General features: G+C 42.4%; 1 protein-coding gene across 1 annotated transcript in view; it reads right to left on the bottom strand.

The window, feature by feature from the left end:
* map3k3 (mitogen-activated protein kinase kinase kinase 3) overlaps positions 1–23,719 on the bottom strand; it is a 154,376-nt gene that overhangs the window by 66,132 nt on the left and 64,525 nt on the right. Inside the window, exon 7 of the mRNA XM_060849071.1 lies at positions 19,975–20,095. Within this exon, the coding sequence (XP_060705054.1) occupies positions 19,975–20,095 (121 nt within the window). The remainder of the gene's footprint in view (positions 1–19,974; positions 20,096–23,719) is intronic.

The raw sequence follows: 23,719 nt of genomic DNA, 5'->3' as shown, positions 1-23,719 counted from the left end.
TCGAACTCTCTCTTTTGCTTTTCTTTGCTCTTCCACCAATCTGATTTAAAGTCAAATTCTTATGCAAAACCATCTCAACTGTATTTCACCCCTCAGTACTGTGAAATGTTCGTTATAATGTCTAGAGTTCACATACCAGTGTGTCAAACACAATAGTAACCATACATGCACAGTACAAACAAGATTCTGAGGAATGTAATGAGTCTCCCTGGGCAGGTCAACATAGCCTGAAAGGCAGAAATGAGGCATTTGTGTTTACCTCATTTGCTACATGCATTAAGCTTTGCCCATCAGACCATACTGTAATACATGTATGTGAATGATTGTGTGTAAATACGAACAGTTGAAATATTAGCTTCTTGGAAAAGTATTCCATAGCCTTCACAGTGAGTATGCAAACTTGAAACTTTCCCATTTTGCTCCCACTACTCCTCCTGATAATATCGCACACTCCCCTGCCACTCTGTACAGTGTGTGTTCACCTCTTTCTAGAGCTTGCACAGTGACCTTTTATCACATTGCAGCCAAAATAATTAATATCATCAGGCTATTCCACTTGCTTTGGTCATGATAGCTGAATAGATTCCCATCGGTTCACATCAGAACAGGTCAGGTCCAGCAGGAATTAAGAATGACTACAAGCACAGAAGGTGACCCATCAGACTATTGCGTCTGTGTTGGTTCTCTGTAAGAGCAAATCAGCTTAAGCCATGCTCACACTCCTGACAATCTTGCAATTTGCTTTCCTTCGTGTTTATCCAATTTTCCATTAAAAGCTAGCCGTGTAAAAATAATGGTGTTTCATTTGTTATCATCTGCTCTTTTACTGATGACCTTAAATCAGTGACATGTGATTCCTGAACCACTGACCAATGGGAACAACTTGCATCGACTCTGTCTAGCCCTCTCAAATATCTATCAAATCTTTTCACAGCCTTCTATTCTCCAAAGAGTTTCTCCAACCTGTCTACGTAACTGAGTCCCTCATCCCTGAAAATCCCTGCAGTGACTGGGTTGTAATTGGTAGCAGGTCTTCCTTGCTCAAGAGGATTAGCAATTGTTATTCTCAGTGGTACCAGTTTACAAAGTATAGGTTGATACTGAACTCACCACCTTGTGATTGATGTCTGTCCTCTACATCTGGTGGCTCTTTTATCATCAAATTATTGAGCACATACATTGCGACAGAGTGAAGAAAAATGGGGCCATAACTTACCCTGAAATTTTTACATAATATTAATGGAGCTTGATACTTAATACTTGAGTGAGAAGTATGAATCATACAGGCTGACTCCGAAGCACTGACGACTACAGCACACTATATGAAGCGTTAAAAATCCAACTGCATTGCTCAAGGAGCAGAGGAGTCTGTCTGATGTCCTGGCCAACATTCATTCCTCAACCAACACTTCAATGCTGTACCCAGATGCTGCACGGACTAGTGACACAATGAGTATATTTGATGATACATGGAATGTAAATCTAACCACATTTCCTGACATGTTAGTTCTCTATTCAGCTAGATTTAGAGATAAATTGGAGAGCATTTTTTAAGGAAGAAATCAATACCATATCTTTTATTATACATAATTTGAGCTGAGTAGACACTAAAGGGTGTTACATCTCCAGAGATACTGTCCTTTAGGTGAGACAGTAACCTACTTAGATGGTTCAACTGTTAAAGATCATACAAGACTGTTTGACATGCTCTGCCAGACAGATACACTTTACTCAATCAAAGCACCAGTTCACAATAATTGGATGTTCACCTCACTGTTGACAGCCCAGCTCTTGTTGAGCACAAAGCAACTGCCACGTACACCTAATCAAGTAGCACTGAACTCAAAAGCATACATGAAGGTGTTTGGACGATTTGAAAGACACCATTTATAAACTTGCCCTTTTTCTACCACATCAGTATAGATTATGCACTCTAGGTTTTGAAGATGAATTTGAACTAAGTCGTTTTTTTTAAAATGCTGAATCTGATGACTCTAAGTGAAAGATATGCATTACTTCACCTTGCAGACACACAGTCACAGACTTAATTACAGCACAATAGGGCTTTGAACTGATTTCTCTTTGAGATGCTCAAGAATGAACAGGTCCAAAAACAAGATTTAATTTTAAGCTCTCATTTTCCTCCAAGTAAAGGATCAGGCCCGAAGAGCAGCCATGACCTTATTGACTGGTGGAGGAGGCTGAAAGGGCCAGATGCCTACTCCTGCTCCTGGCTCTTATGTTCTAAACCAATGATAAATTAATGCTTAGGTTCAAATGCATTGGTACCACCCGCTAAACTTTCACTTTTTCCAACACATTCTGAGCCCTCCTTCACACAATACTAAAAGCAATCATTATCTGATTGGCCAGCTTCCAAATGCTATTGTGGAAACAACATCTTACTAACAGGAAGGGGAAGTCGCGCAAAGCAGTGTATATCAAAGGAAGTGAATGGAAAAACAAGAGCATTGAGCTCTGGTCCATTTTCATCCTGCCTGATTGTTATCTCTCCCCACAATCACAAATGTGGCTAATCTCACACTGTGTTGAAGATAAACACACACAGAGACGAGTAAAATACCCGTCTGTAGGTCGGTGATGCAGATCAGTTCTGTCGTCATGAGAAAGGTAATGTAAATGTGTGATATCTACACACCCTGTCAATGCACAGGAAATGTTTCATGGAGTTTCAATGACTGGCAGCTCCAATATTTCAATCTAAAAGCTGCTGGTTCACACTGCACCAAATACACACATACCTGAAGTACATGTTTAGCCTTGCAACTTTCAAAATATGGCAATATACTAAACATTTATAAAATCAGAAGGGGCATGCAACAATATTAATTCACTACAGAGGATATCGCCACGCAGTGCTCTTGTAAACCCTGACAAGGTGTCAGGTAGTTTTGGTCATTAGGTGAGCACACCCCAGTGAGCAGACTGAGAATGTTTCACATATCTGAACCACCGTAGCAATCTGACAGCTCCAAACACAACCTTTCCTTTCTCCCAAGGCCGTGCCAAGGAACCAGCCAATCCATCTGCCTGTCTGACAAAAAGCAATCTTATTTTAGTCTGGCCAATTAATGTTGCAACAGCTGGAAATGCAGTGTCCAGCAGTCCGGAATACACATTGTCTGTAAAGGGAACCTGAAGCTCCTGATAAGCTCAGGAATCAATTCAGAGCAGCCTGGAAGATGGGAGGCCAAATCATTGTCTGATGATTGAGTACAACCAGCTGACAGCTTTGGAGTTAATTTATTGACAAATATCAACTGTTTGAAAATAAAGTCGGACACATTTGAATTAAAAAAGAATCTCTCTCATCCCCATAAACTTCCTTCGACTTGAATACTAGTAATTTCTACATAATTCACTTTTTCTACAAGTTAGATCAAAGGACTTGGACTTGGGTAATAATTAGGAATGTTGCAACTTGAGGCCCTGCTAGAAAACAGCAACATACTTTTCTCCAACACCTTCTATACTGAAATGAAATGTGCACAGTAACCAGGTTCACTAACTGGCTATTTGAAAGTACTTTTTCTGTGAACTCTGACTGGACACCAGGAGAAAGTTTGCCCAAAACCAAGTTTTAGAGGATTGGAAATAGCAACATGCATTTCAAATCTCAATTACTTTTCAACCGCAGCTTCTTTTTGCATTAAACTTCACAGGCATCAAAGTTGCACTTTTAAAAACTAAAACTTGATCTCCCTCCAAACCCCCCCACCCACCTTTTAGCTCACATCTATTTTACTGGCGAATGTCACCAACATTTGGGCATAGCCAAACTTGTAGCAGCCCCCAGGAAATAGCAGGCAGCATTCCAGCTGCACCTCAGACATTTGCTGAGCAAATCCTACACACATGGGGGTACAGCAATATAGTGACTACATTAGTAGAATAGTAATAAAAATGACCAAAAGACAAGACTTCAAATTTCATCATTTCTAATACTGTGAATTTAAAAGTTTAACTATCGCTGGTAAAAGACATTTTGCCAAGGCTTTTTCATCTTGCACTCATCAGGACAATTTCCAAGAACACCAGGTTAAAGGGAAAACTGCGAATGTGTATGGGGTATAAGCAGGCAGGGAAAGAGTTAAACTCTGAATTTTGTGAAATAAGAAGTTCAGCTGAGCATGACTCAGATCTGATAAGAATTTACAGTGGGGTGCTGGAGGCAAGGGTAATGGGTTAACAAGGTGGTAAAGCATTCATTATGTAGACATTTAACAAGAGGTAGCATTCAGTATGTAACATCAGTTAACAAGGTGAAACGTATTCATGATGTGAAGTTAGTTATTCATAGTGTAACAGCAGATGGTTTAATCTTTGCTATTGATACTTGCTGATTGTAGCGGTCACCCAATTAATATGTATGTTGCCTTATCTGGATGCTCTTCCCTGTAAAACAACTATATAGTTCATTGAGAAACTGCTGTTCCAGAGAAGACCATGAACTCATTTTCCTGTGCACATAGGGCAATCATTCTCTCCCCCCCCCAGGGCCTGGAATAAGGATTAAGGAATAAAGATTAAGGGAGTAAAACTATACGGTGTCTCAGAGCATTTTGTTTCGCCAGAGGGGGTGAAAACGAGATGACAAAACTAACATTTATACTACTTGAGAGCAAAATGCAGATTGGTCGAGACAATGCCATGGAGAATACATCAGTTAAGGATGATGGACAAGTTAAATGACAGGCTTTGTTAAAATTGTAAACCAAAGAATGACGTGGATTCTCAGGGCACAGTGAATGGCTGTCACCAATTTTGCCGAGTTGAAACAGGTAATGTGCACAGTTCCTACTACCTAAAAAAAACAGGTCTCTGTGTGTTATTGTATATAACGTCTAGTATCCCACACTGTTAGCCTGACTGATAATCCTCAATCAGTTACCAGCATAATTCTTTGCTCATAATTATCTAATAAATATTGCACAATCTTATGTTGGCTCTGACACTGTGTTGCAGGTTTTGCATGTATGGGTTGGTAGGTATGGCGAGGTCCTTGCTGAACCACCCAAATTGATATACTGTTTTATATGATCCACCATCTTTGAGTTACAGGAACTATATACCCAGCATCTACCAAGGTTGATGAACTCAACAAGATAAGTGATAGCCATTTGATGGTACATTTTTCAGGGCAAAACCTTGACAAATCAGATGGTTTAAAATTTAAACACCGCCTTGTATATAATTGTTGTAGATACATTTGCTGAGCTGGGAAACTGGTTTGTAGATAGGTCGTCCCTTTTCTAGATGACATCTTTAGTGCTGTGGAGTATCCTGCGAAGTGCTGCGGAGTATCCTGTGAAGTGCTGCTGTACTTAGAATTTGTCGGTTGGAATTTATTTGGTTTTGTTCCTGGTTCTAGACGTTTGTTGCAGTGATCGATATATTGTGTCTATTGATGGATAATTGCCATGCCTCTCGGAGTTTTCTGACTGTCTTCTGTTTGGCTTGTTCTATTATTATTGTGTTATGGCAGTCAAATTTGTGGTCCTTGTCGTCCATGTGCATAGATACAAGGGCTGCTGGTTGTGACGTTTAGTAGCTAGTTGATGTTCATGAGTGTGGATCGCGGGTTGTCTGCCTGTTTCTCCTATATAGTATTTTGCACTGTCCCTGCATGAAATCTTATACAACATGTTTGTCCTACAGATGATGGGTATTGGGTCTTTTGTTCTGGTGAGTTGTTGTCTGAGCGTGGCTGGCTGTTTATGGGCTGTCATGAATCCCAGTGGTCAGAGGGGTCTGGCTGTCAGTTCCGAGAAGTTTTTTTATATCAGGTAGATCGATTGGTGTGTTGGGTCGTGGCATGTCCCCGTCGTGCTGTTTGTCTGCCAGACATCTGCAGATGAAGTTGCGGGGATATACATTCTTGGCCAACACACTGTAGAGGTCATCATTGTCTTCTCTTCACAGATCAAGAGTACTGCTGTGTGTTGTAGCCGTTTTGAACAGGGTCATAATGCAGCTTCTCTATCTGGCTATTGAACATGAAGTGCGTCATGATGCACAGGTCCAGTAGTTCGAGTGTGCAGCCCTTGCTGATTGCTTCCCCCCGTGCTGTCTGTTCTCTTTGTCCAGGAGGTTGGCTCTTGTTTCTCTGGCTAAAGTTCTAACAATTGAGGTAAACAGCATCATTACATCGAATGAAACCATAGCTTCATCCTTTCTATGTTTAGTTCTTGATACTACAGAGATGCTGCATTAGGACCCTGTTCAAAAGGGCCACAACACACTGCAGCATTCCCAATCTGTGAAGAGAAGAATTACACCTCGACAGAGTCTTTCTCAAAAAAGGATATCCCTGCAACTTCATCTGCAGACAAACAACACGACAAGGGCATGCCATGATCCAACACACTAGTCACTTTCCCTGACATAAAAAAAGCCTCAGAAATGCCAGCCAGACTCCTCTGACCACTCAGATTTATGACAGTCCGAAAACCGACAACCACGCTCAGACAACTCACTAGAACAAAAGACCCAATACCCATCATGTGCAGCACAAATTTGATGTACAAGATTCCATGCTGGGACTGCACGAAACACTAGATAGGACAAACATGCTCAGACAACTAGTGATCTGCACTCATGAATATCAACTAGGTCCTAAACGTCACTACCAGCTAGACCTAGTATCTATACACACAGACAACAAGGATCACACATTCGACTGGCACAACACAACAATAAGCCAAACAGAGGACAACCAGAGAAATCCTAGAAGCATGGCACTCATCCATCAATAAACACATTAACCTAGACCCAGTATGGCCACTGTAACAAAAACCAGAACCGGCAGCTGGAAGCAATGGGAATTAAACCATAAATTCCAACACAGTATAACAGCCCTTCACACCCACCACTGAGGATGCCATCTAGAAAAGAGACAAAATGTCTGCAAACCAACTTCCCAGCTCGGCGAATATACGCACAACTGCAACCAGCACCCGAGCTACAAATCTTTATACAAACCTTCAAGCCTGGTATATAACTTTAAAACATTATTAACTGGTGCATTCTCCATGGAAACACCTCTACCAATTACAGTGCACTTGCCAACCAATCAGAAAGCTGCTCTTCTATAGTACAAATGTTGGTTCTCTCTTTAAATTCATACTCTTCCGTATTATCCTAAGCGCAAGATCAAAAGGTGAGACAAAAGAGGTCTATTATTCAGCAATATTCAAGTTCTTTACTACCAGGCGAGTATTCAATTGATTAATTAAATCTGAAATAGAAAGCTATTGGTTATGGTAACTACAAAACAACCAAACTATCATAAAAACACATCTGTTTCACTTAGTCCTTTAGTAAGCTTCACAGGGTCAGAAAGAGATCACATCTGGAGTGAGGCAGGGCCTGTGTGGAGAACATATTTTGGGGATTTTGAGAAGTGTGGAAATTCATTGAGGTGGTAAGAGGAGTCTTTTTTGTTATTTTTCTGTTCATGATTTGTTAGGTCTTTTCAAAAAGGATAAAGTGAAACCCAGGATCAGAGGTACAGCTCAAAACGAAGAGTGACACAGGAAAACTATATGTTAATTGCATGCTGACAGCTGCTAATTTAACCATGATGTTACACTCCTATTGAAGGGGAGTAGAACAAATATTTTCAGGTTAAACACAAAGACCAGTAGGATTTTTTTAAAAATTAAGAAGCAAATAGAGATGCAGGGCCTGGTGACGTGTTGTTCCTGCACAATGTGGAAGCTGGTGGACTTTCACTGTGGTTCATAATGACCACGTCTGTAACCAATGCTGGTTGCTTGAAGAACTCCGGCTTGGAATTGCTGAGCTGGAGACTGAGCTTGGAACGTTGACACATCAGGGCGGGGAGAGTTACCTGGATACACGGTTTCAGGAGGGAATTATACCTTTTAGATTAACTACTTAAGATTGGGCAGTGCTGAAAATGTGTTGCTGGAAAAGCACAGCATCCAAGGAGCAGGAGAATCGACGTTTCGGGCATGAGCCCTTCTTCAGGAATGTGAAGATTGGGCAGTGATCAGGTATAGGTGGTGTGACTACAAGCAGGCACGTAGAGGGATCCAGGAGGTCGTGCTGAAAGAGCCTCAGCCCTTGAGCTTGTCTAACAAGTCTGAGATTCTTCTCCCTGCTTTTGTCCAAGCGGAGGAAAAGAGAAAAGCAGTTGTAACTGGTGATAGTACTGTCAAGGGAATAGACACTGCTCTCTCTGGCCAGACCCAAGAGTCCCAAAGGCTGTGTTGCCAGCCTGGTACCCAGGTTCAGGATCTCCTAGCTGAGCTACAGCGGGATTGGGAGTCGGTGGGGAAGATCCAGTTGTCGTGGTCCATTTAAGTACCAATGATATAGGTAGAAAGAGAGAAGAGGTTCTGCTGAGGGAACATGAACAGCCACTAAATTAGGGCCAAATTAGAAAGCACAACCAAAAGGTAACAATCTCTAGATTGCTCCCTGAGCTAATCAGAACAGGGCCAACAGTCTTAAAGAGGAAAACATGTGGCTCAAAGACTAGTGAGGGAGAGTTGGAATTCATGGGACATGAGCCCCATTACTGGGGAAGGATAGTTTGTTCTGAAGGGACGGGCTGGATCTGAACCACACCAGGACCATAATCCTGGCAAATCACATAACTAGGGTTGTGGACAGGGCTTCAAATTAAACTAGGGCAGTGGATTCACTTGCATGGAAAATTAGAAAATCAAAGGTAAGGGAGAAGGTGGGATTGGAGGTTAATTGTTATCAGAAATAAAAGGGACAGAATGTGCAAATGTCAAATTGTACCAAGGAACCATAAACTGCAGGGAAGCTGAATAACAGAGCAAACGTAAAGGCTTTGCATCGTGATGCAGTGAAGCATTCGGAGGGAGGTCGACAAACTGAAGGCACAAATTGACATGAATGAATATGATCTCAGTCATTGCAGAAGTATGATTATGAGGATTAAAAATGGAAACTCAACATAAAAGGATATTTAACATTTTGGACAGACAGGATGGATGGAAAAGTGGTGGGGTAGTACTAATAAGAGATGAAATAAGGACAGTTGCAAGAGACAATGTAGTCTCACATGATGTAGTTCCACAGTTACACTGGCACCACCCTCCACCTGTTCCTTCGCTACATCGATGACTGTATCGGTGTCCCCTCGTGCTCCCATGGGAAGGTTGAACGCTTCATCATCTTTACCAACACCTTCCACCTCAACCTCCAATTCACCAGGACCATCTCGGAAACCTCCCTCCCCTTCTGAACCTCTCAATCACCGTCTCACCACAGACATATAAATACAAGCTCACCAACTCCCATAGCTACCTAGACAACACATCCTCCCACCCTACCTCCTGGAAAAACACCATTCCTTATTCCTAATTCCTCCGCCTCCACCCTATCTGTTCCCAGGATGACGAATTCTACCTCAAAGTCCCAGATGGCCCCCTCCTTCCAAGATCACAAATTCCCTTCCCACGTGGTTGACGATGCGCATCTCCTCCACTTCATGCACCATCTCCCTTGAACCTGACCGTTCCCAAAGTAACAAGGACAGAACCCCGCCCCCCACCAACCTCCGCATACAACGCATTGTCCTCCGCCACCTTCAAACACCCTATATATTTCCTTCCCCACCCCTATCAGCCTTCAGAAAAGACCATTCCCTCCAGGTCCACCTCCCCCTGTCCCACCCCCCTCACCTTCATCCACCTATCGCTCTCTCAGCTACCCTGCCCCCCAAACCACACCCCCTCCCTCCCATTTATCTCTCAGCCCTGACCCACAAGCTTCATTCCTGATGAAAGGCTTATACCTGAAACATCGATTCGTCTGCTCCTTGGATGCTGCCTGACCTGCTGTGCTTTTCCAGCACTACTCTCGACTCAGATAATGTAGAATCTATTTGGATGGATGTTAAAAAAAACAGCAATGGATTGAAGACTAGGAGTAGTGGGGGACTTAAATATGCAAATGAAATAGGTGAATTATGTTGCCAGTGCATTCAAAGAAAGGGAATGAATGGAATGCTTACAGGATGGCTTTTTGGAACAGCTTGTGATGGAGCCCACAAGGCCAGCAGACAATTCTGGACTTATTGCTCTGCAATGAGCCAGACTTTATAAAAAATCTTAAAGTAAGGGAACTCTTAGGAGGCAGCGATCATAATATGGTAGAGTTCAGTCTGCAGTTTGAAAGAGACAAGGCAAAATCAGATGCAATGGTGTTACAGTTAAATAAAGGTAATTAGAGGGGCACGAGAGAGGGACTGATGAAAATCGACTGTGGGGAAGACAGTAGAGCAACAATGGCAGGAGTTTCTGGGTGTAATCGAGGACATAGTACAGAGGGGTGTGTGTGTGTGTATGGGGGCGGGGGGGCAGTGGGATGGGGACGAATATGGCTGACAAAGGAAGTCAGGAAATGTATCAAATAAAAAGAGAGCTTATAAAGTGGCCAAGAGCACTGGGAAATCAGAAGATTGGGAAGACTATAAAAACAAAACAGAGGATAACAAAGAGAGAAATAAGGAAGGAGAGGATCAAATATGAAGGCAAGCTAGCTAGCCAGTATTATTAGAAATTATTGTAGAAGTTTCTTTCAATACATAAGAAACAAACGAGAGGCAAAAGTAGAAACTGGGCTGCTCCAAATTGGCGCAGAAAGGCTAGTGACGGGAGATAAGGAAGTAGCTGAAGAATTTACTAAGTACTTTGAGTAAGTCTTCACAGTGGAAGACATGAGTAATATCCCAACAATTAAGGAGAGTCAAGGGGCAGAGTTGAGTATGGTAGTGAAAAGGTCTAAAAATTGAAAAATTTCCTGATCCCAATGGGCTACTTCCTAGAGTCCTGAGGGAGGTGGCTGAGGAAATAGTGGAGGCGTTGGTTGTGATCTTTCAAAACTCACTGGAGTCAGGTAAAGTCCCAGATGATTGGAAAATCGCTGTTGTATCTCCCTTGTGCAAGGATCAAGAACAAAAGATGGAAAATTATAGGCCGATTAGCCTCACTCGTTTGTAGGTAAAATTCCAGAATCCATCGTTAAGGATGAGATTTCTAAATTCTTGGATGTGCAGGGTCAGATTAGAACAAGTCAACATGGAATTACTAAGGGGAGGTCAAGCCTGACAAACCTGTTAGAAATCTTTGAAGAGGTAACAAGTAGGTTAGACCCAGGGAAATTCAGTGCATGTTATCTACCTGGACTTCCAAAAGACCTTTGAGAAGGTGCCTCACAGGAGGCTGCTGAGTAAGGTGAGGGCCCATGGTATTAGAGGTGAGCTATTGGCATGGCTTGGGGATTGGCTGTCTGATAGAAGGCAGAGAGTTGGGATAAAAGGTTCTTTTTCAGAATGGCAGCTGGTGACAAGTGATGTCCTGCAGGGTTCAGTGTTGGGGCCACAGCTGTTCACTTTATATATTAATGATCTGGATGAAGGGACTGGAGGCATTCTGATGAAGTTTGCCGATGATACGAAGTTAGGCGGACAGGCAGGTAGTTCCATATTTAACTTTATTAAGAGTAATTACAATGAAACAAGGAAAGTTAGCTAAAGTGAACTGGGGGGATAGATTATCAGGAATGACCTTAAGCAAGCAGTGACAAACATGTAAGGAGATAATTCATGACTCTTGCAAAAATTAATCCCAGTAAGGATAAAAAAATTATAAGAGAGATAAATCAGACATGTCTAATCAAGGAAGTTAAGGAGAGTATCAAATTGAAAGAAAAAACACTAAAGGAAGCCCAAGACATTGATAGCCCTTAAGGCAGATACATTCAGGATCGAGCAGAAAGATAATAAACAGAGAAAAAAAACAAAAGCAAAATGGTGAATAATATAAAAACCGACAATAAGAGCTTTTTCAAATGTACAAAAAAGACACAGGTATAGTGAACACTGACGCTTCAGAAAAAGAATCTGGGGAGACAATTTTGAGAAACAAGGAAATGACTGAGGAGTTAACAGATATTTTGCATCAGTCTTTATTGCGGAATGTATTTCAAATACCCTATTAATACTGAAGAACACTGGGAAGAAATTAAGTAGCATCACAGTAAGTACATAGATCCCCTGGTCCTGATAGTTTGCATCCCTGGATCCTAAAAGAGTAGCTACAGTGATAGTTGATGCATTAGTTGTAACTTTCCAAAATTGTCGAATGTTAGAGAAGCACCAGAGCATTGGAATACTGCTAATGTGACCCCATCGGTAACAATAGGCCAATTAGCTAAATATTTGTTGGAAACATTTTGGAATCAGTAAATAAGGAAGTAATAGCAGCACATTTGAAAAATCATTATCTGACCAACCTTCGTGAAAAGGAAATAGTGTCTGACTAATTTACTATTTTTGAGGAAGTTTCAACCATAGTGGATAGAGAGGATCCAGTAGATGTGTTGTATTGGTCTCCCAGAAGACATGTGACAAGCTACTTCACAAAAGCTTAAGTCATTAGATAACAGCCTGTGATGATGAATTACCATATTGGCTTGCACAGAGTATTGGCAATTAGGTAGAGAACTTGTAGAAATAAAGGGTTATTTTTCAGGTTGGCAACCCATGACAATGGGGTTCCACAGAGATCAGTGCTGGGACCACAACTACTTACAATACATATTAATAACTTGTACTGTAGCCAAATTTGGAAAGGCATGTTACAAGGGGGATACAGTTTAAATTAGAGAAAAAAAAACAAACTGCTTGTAATCAGTAGCAAAAACAGAAATTTCTGGAAAAAGCTGGTCTGGCAGTATTGTGGAGAGACGGCAAAGTTAACATTTCGGGCCCGGTGACCCTGGGGGAACTGCACACGGTTTAATTTGGTTTGCTCTCCACAGATGCTGCCTGACCTGCAGAGCTTTCCAGTAATTTTCGATTTTGTTTCTGGTTTACAGAGAGATATTGAAATGTTAAGTGAATGGGTAAAAAGTTGGCAAACGGAGTATAATGCGAGAAATGTGAAGTTGTTAATTTTGGAGGGGAGAACAAAAGGAGAAAAACTATAGAGAACTGCAACACAAAGGGATATTAATTTTTTTAAAAATTGATTCATGGGTTGAGGGTGTCACTGACTGGGCCAGTATTTATTGCCCATCCCTAATTACAGTTAAGAGTCAGCCACATTGCTGTGGTATGAAGTCACATGTAGGGCAGACCAAGTAAAGATGGCAATTTCCTTCCCTAAAGGACATGAGTGAACCAGATGGGTTTTTCAGACAATCGTTACTGGATTTATGGTCACAATCAGACTCTTAATTCCAGATTTCCTTTCTTGATTGAATTCAAATTCTACCATGTGCCGTGGTGGGATTCGGGCCTGGATCCCCGAACATTATCGGAGTCTTTGGTTTAACATTTCAGTGATAATACCACTAGGCCAGCATATCCCCTTGAGTTATATGAAACAGAATCTCACACACACATGCAACAGGTAATCAGGAAGGCTCATGGAATGTTGGCCCTTATTTTAAGGGGATTGGAGTATAAGAGGAGGGAGGTCCTAGTACAACTGTATAAGTTGCTGGTGAGACCACATACTTTCGGTTCCCTTATTTAAGGAAAGGTGTTATTTCATTGAAGGCAGGATCACCTTTAAGATGGAGGGTTTATATTATATTATGAGTAAAGGCTAAACAGGATGGGACTCTACTCAATGGAATTTAGAAGAATAAGAGGTGATCACATTGAAACATATAGGATTCTTTGGGGACTTAGAGGATGGTTTCCCTCATGGGAGAATCTAGGATCAGAGGGCATAGACTCAGAAGAAAGAGATGCCAAATTAAGATTGAAATGAGGAAGAATTTCTTCTCTCAAAGTTTTAAGTCTTGGGAACTCTTTGCCACAGAGAGATGTTTATATTAAAGGCTGAGAAAGATAGATTCTTGATCAGTTGGAGAATCAAGGGTTAGAATGAAAACGCACGAGGAATGTTTAAGCATAGATAAATCTCCTGGGCCAGATGGGATAGAGCCTAGGTTAATACAGGAAGCAAGGGAAGCGGTTGCTGAGCCTCAGGCTATGATCTTTGTATCCTCACTGTCCACTGGAGTAGTGCCAGATGATTGGAGGGTGGCAAATGTTATTCTCTTGTTCAAGAAGGGAATCCTGGGAATTACAGACCAGTCAGTCTTACATCAGTGGTGGACAGAATATTAGAGAGGATTCTGAAAGACAGCATTTATTACTTGGAAAACCATAGTTTGATTAGAGATAGTATGGCTTTGTGAGGGGTAGGTCATGCCTCACAAACTGTACTGAATTCTTTGGGGATGTGACAAAACACATTGATGAAGGTAGAGCAGTGGATGTGGCGTACATGGATTTCAGCAAGGTGTTTGATAAGGTTCCCCATTGTAGGTTCATTCAGAAAGTAAGGAGACATGGGATACAGGCAAGTCTGTCTGTCTGTATACAGAATTAGCTGGCCCATAGAAGATGGAGGGTGGTGGTAGATGGAAAGTATTCAGCCTAGAGTTTGGTGACCAGTGGTGTTCTGCAGGGATCGGTTCTGACACCTCTGCTTTTCGTGATTTTTATAAATGACTGGATGAGTAAGTGGAAGGATGGGTTAGTAAACTTGCCGATGACACAAAGATTGGTGGAGTTGTGGATAGTGTGGCGGTTTGTCATAGGTTGCAACGGGACATTGACAGGATGCAGAGCTGGGCTGATAAATGGCAGATGGAGTTTAACCTGGAACAGTGTGAAGTGATTCACTTTGGAAGGTCGAATTTGAATGCAAAATACAGGGTTAAAGACAGGATTCCTGGCAATGTGAAGGAACAGAGAGATCTTGGGATCCATGTCCATGGATCCCTCAAAGTTGCCACCCAAATTGATAGAGTTGTTAAGAAGGCGTATGGTGTGTTGACTTTCATTAACGGGGGATTGAGCTTAAAAGCCGCAATGCTATGCTGCAGCTCTATAGAGCTCTGGTTAGATCACACTTGGAACATTGTGCTCAGTTCTGGTCGCCTCATTATAGGAAGGATGTGGAAGCTTTACATATTGTGCAGAGGAGATTTACCACGTTGCTGCCTGGACTGGAGAAAGGTTGAGTGAGTTAGGGTTTTTCTTATTGGAGCAAAGGAGGATGAGGGGTGACTTGATAGAAGTGTACAAGATGTTGGGCAGCATGGACAGAGTAGATAGCGAGAGACTTTGTTCCCATGGCAGAAATGTCTATCACGAGGGGGCATCATTTTAATAGGAGGGAGGTTTAAGGGAGATGTCGGAGGCAGGTTTGTTACACAGAGTGTGGTGGCTGTGTGAAATGCACTGCTGACAGTGGTAGTAGAGTCAGATACATCAGGGACATTTAAATAACTCTTGAATAGGTACATGGAAGATAGTACAATGAAGGGCGTGTAGGTTCATCTGATCTTAGAGTAGGATAAAAGGCCAGCACAACATCAAGGGCCAAAGGGTCTGTACTGTGCTGTACTACTCTATGTTCTATGCCATAATCACCATGATTTTATTGAATGGTAGAGATGGCTTGAGGGCCCCAATGGCATACTCCTATTCCTACTTTTATGGGAAGACATCAGCTGCCCTTATCTGGTCTGCTTTACATACAACCCCAAATCCAAAAGGGATAGAATCTTACCTGCAGATCAAATTAATCTGGGGCAGGCAATATATTGCCAGTGATGTCCATAACCCAGTAATGAATTCAGAATAAAAAAAAAAGCAGCCCTGCCCACAAAGAAAAGATTTTATTGACATTCATGCCACAAAGGCAAATGATTTAAGTTTTAGAATATTAAAACAACTTGTTGGTTAGTTTCTCTGAGTGGATAAAGGCATCCACTAGGATATTCCTAGACCAAATAATCCCAGAGAGCCTTAGATCTGAGCGATGTTATCTACCCACAACAGTGGTAACTGAAAACAAGAATTGACTAAATGCCCTGGGATTACAGAAGGAAGAGATTCAGAAGCTCAATCTGAAACATGCAGAGATAAGAAGAAATAAAAACAGAAAAGTGCTTAATAAACACTGGAGGGCTAGCAGAAAAGAACTCAAACCAGCAATGAGGAGGGAAAACTGGGACCATGAAATGTGGATTTAGGTTTGCTCGTTGAGCTGGAAGGTTTGTTTTCATGAAAAGACATTAGAGTAGAAATTAGGTCATTCGGCCCATCGAGTCTGCACTGCCTTTGGCTGATAGGTTTTTCAACCCCATTTTCCTTTGATCCCCTTGACAAACAAGAACTTATCGATCGGTTTTAAATATGCTCAATGACCTGGCCTCCACAACCATCTGTGGATGAATTCCATAGATTCCCCACTCTCTGGCTCAAGACATTTCTGCTCATCTCTGGTCTTCCCCTGACTCTAAGGCTTGCTCTCGGGTCCTAGTCTCTCCTGCCAATGGAAACATCTTCCCCACGTCCACCCTGTCCAGGCCGTTCAGTATTCTGTAAGTTCCAATCAGATCCCCCTAATCTTTCTGAACTCCATCAAGTATAATCCCAGAGTCCTCAAACCTTTTTCATACGTTAAGCCTCTCATTCCTGGGATCATCCTTGTCAACATGCTGCTCCAGGGCCAATACATCTTTCTGGAGATGTGAAGCCCAAAATTGCTCACAATGTTCTAAATGTGGTCTGACCAGAGCCCTATAAAGCCTCAGAAGTCCATCCCTGCTTTGATATTCTAGTCCTCTCAAAATGCATGACAACATTGTATTTGCCGTCCTAAAACCAATGCAACCTGCACGTTTATTTTAAGAAAAACCTGGACTCGGACTTCCCAAGTGCCTTTGCACTTCAGACTTCTGAATTTTCTCCCCATTTAGAAAGTAGTCCATGCCTCTATTCTTCCTATCAAAACGCATGACCTCACACTTTCCCAAGTTGTATTTCATCTGCCACGTCTCTGCCCACTCTCCTAACCTGTCTTAACCTTTTTGCAGCCTCCCTATCTCATCAATATTACCTGCCCCTCCACTTATCTTTGAATCATTTGCAAACTTAGCCAGAGTTCTCTTAGTGCCTTTATCCAGATCATTAAGATATAAAATGAAAAGTTATGATCCCAACAGAGAGCCTTGAGGAACATCACTTGTCACCAACTGCCATCCTGAGAAGGACCACTTGATCCCCACTCTCTGCCTTCTGCCAGACAGCCAAACTTCGATCCTTGCTAGTACATGGCTTCGAGTAAAAAGTGAGGTCTGCAGATGCTGGAGATCAGAGCTGAAAATGTGTTGCTGGTTAAAGCACAGCAGGTCAGGCAGCATCCAAGGAACAGGAGAATCGACGTTTCGGGCATAAGCCCTTCATCAGGACTTATGTGTTAGAAGCCATGCTAGTACATGGCTTCTAGCACATGGGCCCTTATCTTATTCAGCAGCCTCCTGTGCAGCATCTTACCAAAGGTCTTCTGCAAGTCCAGATAGATAACATCTCAACCTGCTCGTTACCTCCTCAGAGAATTCGAACAGATTAAGGTTCATGTTAAGGTTGATAAGTCCCAGGACCTAACAGAATCTACCTCAAAATACTGAGGGTGGCAAGTTAGGAAACTGCTGGGGCCTTCTACAAAATCTTTGTATCCTCTTTAGTCACAGGAAGGTTCCCAGAGAACCCGCGAATAGACAACATTGTTCCTTTAAGAGGGGCAACAGGGATAATCTGGGAAATTACAGACTGAGGAACCTTACGTCATTGGCCAGGAAACTAATGGAGAGGATTCTTAGGGATAGGATTGTCTCACATTTGGAAGTAATGTGGACTTACTTGTGATAAGCAGCATGTCTTTATACAGGGAAGGACCTGCCTCACAAACTTGATTGAGTTTTTTAAGCAAGTGACAAAGATGACTGATGACGACAGAGAGGTAGATGTCGTCCATATGGACTTCAATAAGGCCTTTGACAAGGTCCCTCATGGCAGGCTGATACAAAAGGTGAAGTCACACTGGATGCATGGTGAGCTGCTAAGATGGTTACAGAACTGGATTTAACATCAAAGACAGAAGGGTGATTTTCTGACTGACGGTCTATGACTAGTGGTTTTCTACAGGGTGAGTGACTTGGAGGAGAATGTCGGTGGCCTGATTAGTAAGATGCAGATGGGATGGTGGCTGTGGTTAGCACTGCTGCCTCAAAGTCAGGGACCCAGTTTGATTCCACCTTCAGGCAACTGTCTCTGTGGAGTCTGTACATTCTCTTCCTGCGGATGTTCCTGTTTCCTCCACAGTCCAAAAGGTGTGCAGATGAGGTGGATTAGCCATGGGAAATGCAGGGTTCCACGGGTGGGTCTGGGTGGGATGTTCTTCAGAGGGTCGGTGTCGAATCGATAAGCTCTACACTGTAGAGATTTTACAATTCTATGACACAAAGATTGAGGAATTGCAGGTAGCGTGGAAGATTGCCAGAGATACAGCAGGATACAGATCAGCTGGTGCCTTGAGTGGAAAATGGCAAATGAGTTTAATCCAGACAAATAAGGGGCAATGCATTTTGGAAAATCTAATGCAGGATGTAAGTATACAATAAACGGCAGAACCCTCAGGAGCATCACATACAGAGGGACCTGGGCTTACAGGCCAACAATTCCCAGATAGTGGTGACACAAGTGGATAAGGTGGTCAAGGCGGCATATTGCACGAATGTCTTCATTGGCGGGGGCACAGAGTCATGTTGCAGCTGTATACGACTTCAGTTCAGTCACATTTGGAATTCTGTGTTCAATTCCGATTGCCACACTACCAGAATGACATGGGGGCTTTGCAGAGGGTATAGAAACGGTTTGCCAGGACATTGCTGACAAATTGGAGGGTATTGGAGAAGAGATTTGACACATCTGGTCTATTTTCACTGAAGTGTCATAGGATGAGGGGTGACCTGAGAAGTTTACAAAATTATGAGAGACATGGATAGTTGGAGTCTTTTCCCCAGGGTAGAAATGTCAAATACCATAGTACGTAGGTTTAAAGTAAAAAGGGGTAAGTTTAAAGGAGATGTGAGAGGCAAGTTTTAGTTTTGTTTTTACAGAGGGTGGCAAGTGTCTAGAATATACTGCCAAAGGAAAAGGTGGAGATGGATACAATAACAATGTTTAAAAGGCAACTTGATAGGTACACATATAGGCAGGGAATAGAGGTATATGGACAAAGTAGAGGCAAAAGACTAGTTTAAAAAGGCATCATGTGTTGGCACAATCTTGAGTATTTCACACTCCACCTGCAATAGCTTCGCTACATTCCTGTAAAATGTCTATATATAGTCAATGTTAGAATGAAACAATTCAGGTAAGAGTTCAAAAAGCTCTTGGATTTTGAAGCTGGATGATGAGTTACACATGATCGAAATGGTCCAGACTCAACTGTTTACTTTAAATGAAGAAACCTTTATAGAGCAAGGGCCCGTTTGTGAATAGTTCTGCCTCCTTTTACCTGGTCTAAGACAGGGACATACATTGTCTTTAAAAATATATATGCAGACATATATCTAAGTTTTAAAGGGAGGTTTAGAAAACGGAATTTAAATTTTGCTGTTCCAGGCACTCATGCTTGAAATGGGACTACCCAGTTCACAGACATATGATACCCATACGTTAGAAATAGTCACATCAACATAACCAGTGAGGTATATGGCAAAGCAACATTAAAATATCCAATTCCCAGTCTTTGCCTGCAGGTTTTATAACATTTTAAAAGTCATTTCAAAACTTAGTTTAAGATCTAATCTTGCTCAAACATTGGCAGCACCACCAAAAATCAAGATTCCAACTTGATAGTCTAAACCCATAATGCACTCTGCTTAACTTGTTTGGAAATAGATCTAAAATGGTTAAAGAAATAAACCCTGGCTTCTGGGTTTCTACAAATGTTTCTACAGTAATTTCTTCAGTAATGTGAACATGTAGTGACACGGCCTATTTTTATTGCATCACCTATACTGTAGGAACTAGTTAACATTTTTTCCAACTGTTAAAGGTCTGGTACTCACCAACAGAGAGGTGCCTGCCCCGTGACTCTGGTGGCTGAGGGATGGTGCTGAGGATGTCGCCCACCGACTGCGAAGCCTTAATGCGGAGTTGCTTCGAAACGGTTGAAGAAGCTGGTGACGTCTAAAATTTGGATAAAAAGAATTAAATATACACATGATTTCCAGTCTACAATAATGATAATGGCAGCAGCATCAAATTACTTCAGGACCCTAGCCCAATTTCTTTGGGTCATTCTGGTTGCTGGAGCTCCGGTGGGAGACCAGCCAATAGTAGTGTGTACTGTGGAAAACTGGAATAAAACAACTTGCAACTAGTCTTGTCCTCATTCCTCTCTTCTTACCCATAAAGGCGAAGAACAGTTAAAACCACACTTGTTACTCTCCAGCAAGGGGGGGGGGGGGGGGGGGGGGGGGGGGGATCGATTTAGGGCAGGAGCAATCAACTGGATCATGTCAAAAACTATCAGACAACTTGGTTGAGTTTTAATGACAAACTAATAACTTCAGGAACATTTTAGCATAGATCTGATTTTTATTTTCACAATTTAGAAAAAAATAAGTTTCAAGGGGGCAGTACGGTGGCTTAGTGGTTAGCACTGCTGCCTCACAGCGTCAGGGACCCAGGTTTGATTCCAGCCTTGGGCGACTGTCTGTACGGAGTGTGTACATTCGCCCTGTGTCTGCATGGGTTTCCTCTGGGTGCTCCGGTTTCCTCCCACAATCCAAAGATGTGCAAGTCAGGTGAATCGGCCATGCTAAATTGCCCATAGTGTTAGATGCATTAGTCAGAGGGAAATGGGTCTGGGTGGGTTACTCTTCGGAGGGTCGGTGTGGACTGGTTGGGCTGAAGGGCCTGTTTCTTCACTGTAAGGAATTTAATCTAATCTAAATTCTGAAGCTGATCTATGAACATGGTTATGGTTCCTAAAGATAACCAGGATATTACCAATCTGTATAACCAGGATATCACCGATCTGTATAACCAGGATATTACCAATCTGTATGATACCATCTGGTTGTCTGGCCTGCTAATAACGTGAATGGTGAGATCTCAGAATCACAGAAGTGTTGTGTGCACACGGAGGCTATTTAGCTCATTGTGACTGCACCAAATATCCAACAAAGTATTATGATTTAATGGCACATTCTTACACATCGTACTTAAATATCTTTGGATGGTGCAAATCAGCTGGTACCCGTGAAACTACAGCTATTAGATTCAGAAGAGAGGACATCAGATTGGAAAAACAAAATACTATAAAATGCAGCAGATATGGAAACACTAAATGCTTTCACTTTTGAAAATTATGAGCGTGCCTCTGGTGAAAATGTATTTTTTAAATGAATTGAGATCCTAATCACAACACCCAAAAATCTGGATAACCTGCTGAATGCTGCAATTGAACTGGAACCTTAGTTCGATGATAACTTAATTTCTTGTTTCACAAACAGTGTAAAATGACCACCTGCAGTTATTACATTTAATATTTGTGTTGTGCATTATGGCATTAACAAGTTTAATCTTAATCCTACTAACAGGACAGAAAGTGACAACAAACACAAGGGATTCAAAACTTGTGTACTCATTCTCACTACATATTATTTCCTGAACTTGTTTTTACTCTAGGGATAAAAGTAGGATGACATATTTTTTAAAAATGCGATTAGTCAGCAGATGTCAGTGACGTTATACAGGGGCTGGTACAGTCTCCCAATGGCAGAGTTTACAGAGAGAAGCCTAAAATAAAAAGTACATCAGTGTTCCAGCAAATTTTTGCACTGAACAGGAAGTGGGAGCTCGTAGCAAAACAGTGAGTTCTGTGAAAACCTTTCGACGTTACTCACAACACAAGGAAAAAACAGCCAGCACTCAAATGAAAAAAAAAACCATCTCACATCTGGCACAGACCAACCTGAACATGCTGATGGAAAACAATGAGATCAGACAACAAAACCTTGGCTATTGCTTACCTAAATAAACTTCACTTTGAGAGAAAGACAAACATTTACTGGATTTTGACTTGGACGTGATGGAAATGTAAACATCGCCTGTGTAATTTCATCAGTAATATGAACATGTGCAACATTTGGCTACATAGCAGTTAGGGTGCGAGAGAGAAAAGAGGGACTGAGGGGGAAAGGTTTAAGTCCTAGGTCTGAATGTGAATTGAGTCTGTGGTGCATCTCTTTGCTTGTCACTGTGGAGAAGGTTGTTTTAATAATTTAATGACAGCGCAAAACGATGCTTATGTGCTTCTAAACACTTGCAAAACAGACTCCCACCGCTTATGGGGAGGCTGAAACAACATTACTGGATGCAAAATGAAGCAGAGCAAGATAGCGGGCAAAGATATAAGCACTCTGATGCACTCAATGCTTTCTATGCTCAGTTTGAGCAGAATGCCAGCAGTGCAGTGCCACCTCCCCTGACAACCCTGGACACACCTGCTCCCTCGGTCACCGCAGCAGACGATAACTTGGTCTTCCTAGGAGTCAACCCAAGGAAAGCGACAGGCCTGGCCGGTATCCCCAGTCAAGCAGTTAGACCCCGTGTGGTCTAATTAGTGGAGGTTTCAGTGACATCTTCAAACTGTCCCTCTGACAAGCCTCAGTCCCCACCTGCTTTAAGGAGACCACCATCATCTCCATACCTAAGGATGCACATGCAATGTGCCTTAATGACTGCTACCCAGGGGCTCTGACCTCATTAATCATGAAGTGCTTTGAGAAGCTGATCCTGGCCAATATTAACTCCGGACTCCCAGCCTAACTTGCCGACCATCTTAACAGGTTCACATCGAATGCCATATTCCTCGTTCTGCATTCATCTCTGGGGCATCTGGACAAGGGCACCTACTTCAGATTCCTGCTCACTAACTACAGTTCTGTCTTCAACAGTATCATCCCCTCCAGACTGATCTCAAACCTCCGAGACCTTGCTCTCAGCTCCACCCTCTGTAACTGGATCCTTAGCTTTCCGACACACGGAAGATAGGTAACAGCACCTCCTCCACAATAACACTCGACACTGGAGCCCCCCCAAGAATACGTTGTCAGCCTCTACCGTACTCCCTGTTCACCCACCACTGTGTTGCCAAATTCTGAACGAATGCCATAAGTTCGCTGATGACACCACCGTAGTAGGCCGGATGTCTAACAACGACAAGTCAAAATACAGTCGGGAGATAGAGGGTTTAATGAGGTAGAGCAATGAGAACACTCTCTCCCCCAACTTTGGCAAAATTAAACAACTGATCATTGACTTTAGCAAGAAAGGAGGAGAACACGCCTCATCTACATCAACGGAACTGAAGCTCAAGCTTCTGTATCTCCTGCCTGAAGGAAGAAGATGGAGGAAAATATTACCGGGGTGGGAGGGGTCTTTAATGATGTTGGCAGCCTTTCTGTAACAACGTAACATATAAATGGAGTCCATGGATGGGAGGTCCATGGAAAGCCAGGAAAGCGCCCGACTTCCTCGGGGTTGGGATATCTGGTCGGGTTGGACTGAAGGGTCTGTTTCCATGCTGTACATCTCTGTGACTCTATGACCTGTCCTGGTCTTCCCATGTCGTTGCGACAGTCAAGAAGGTACAACACGCCTCTTCTTCCTCAGGCAGCTCAGGAAATTTGCAATGTCCAAAAGGACTCTCACCAACTTTTACAGATGCACAATTGAAAGCATACTGTCCAGGTGCTTAACAGCCTGATATGGCAACTGCTTTGCCCAGGAAACTACAGAGGT

Source organism: Hemiscyllium ocellatum, chromosome 32 (genome assembly GCF_020745735.1).
Source record: "Hemiscyllium ocellatum isolate sHemOce1 chromosome 32, sHemOce1.pat.X.cur, whole genome shotgun sequence".
NCBI lineage: Eukaryota > Metazoa > Chordata > Chondrichthyes > Orectolobiformes > Hemiscylliidae > Hemiscyllium > Hemiscyllium ocellatum.
This window is presented reverse-complemented; position numbering and strand designations above follow the sequence as displayed.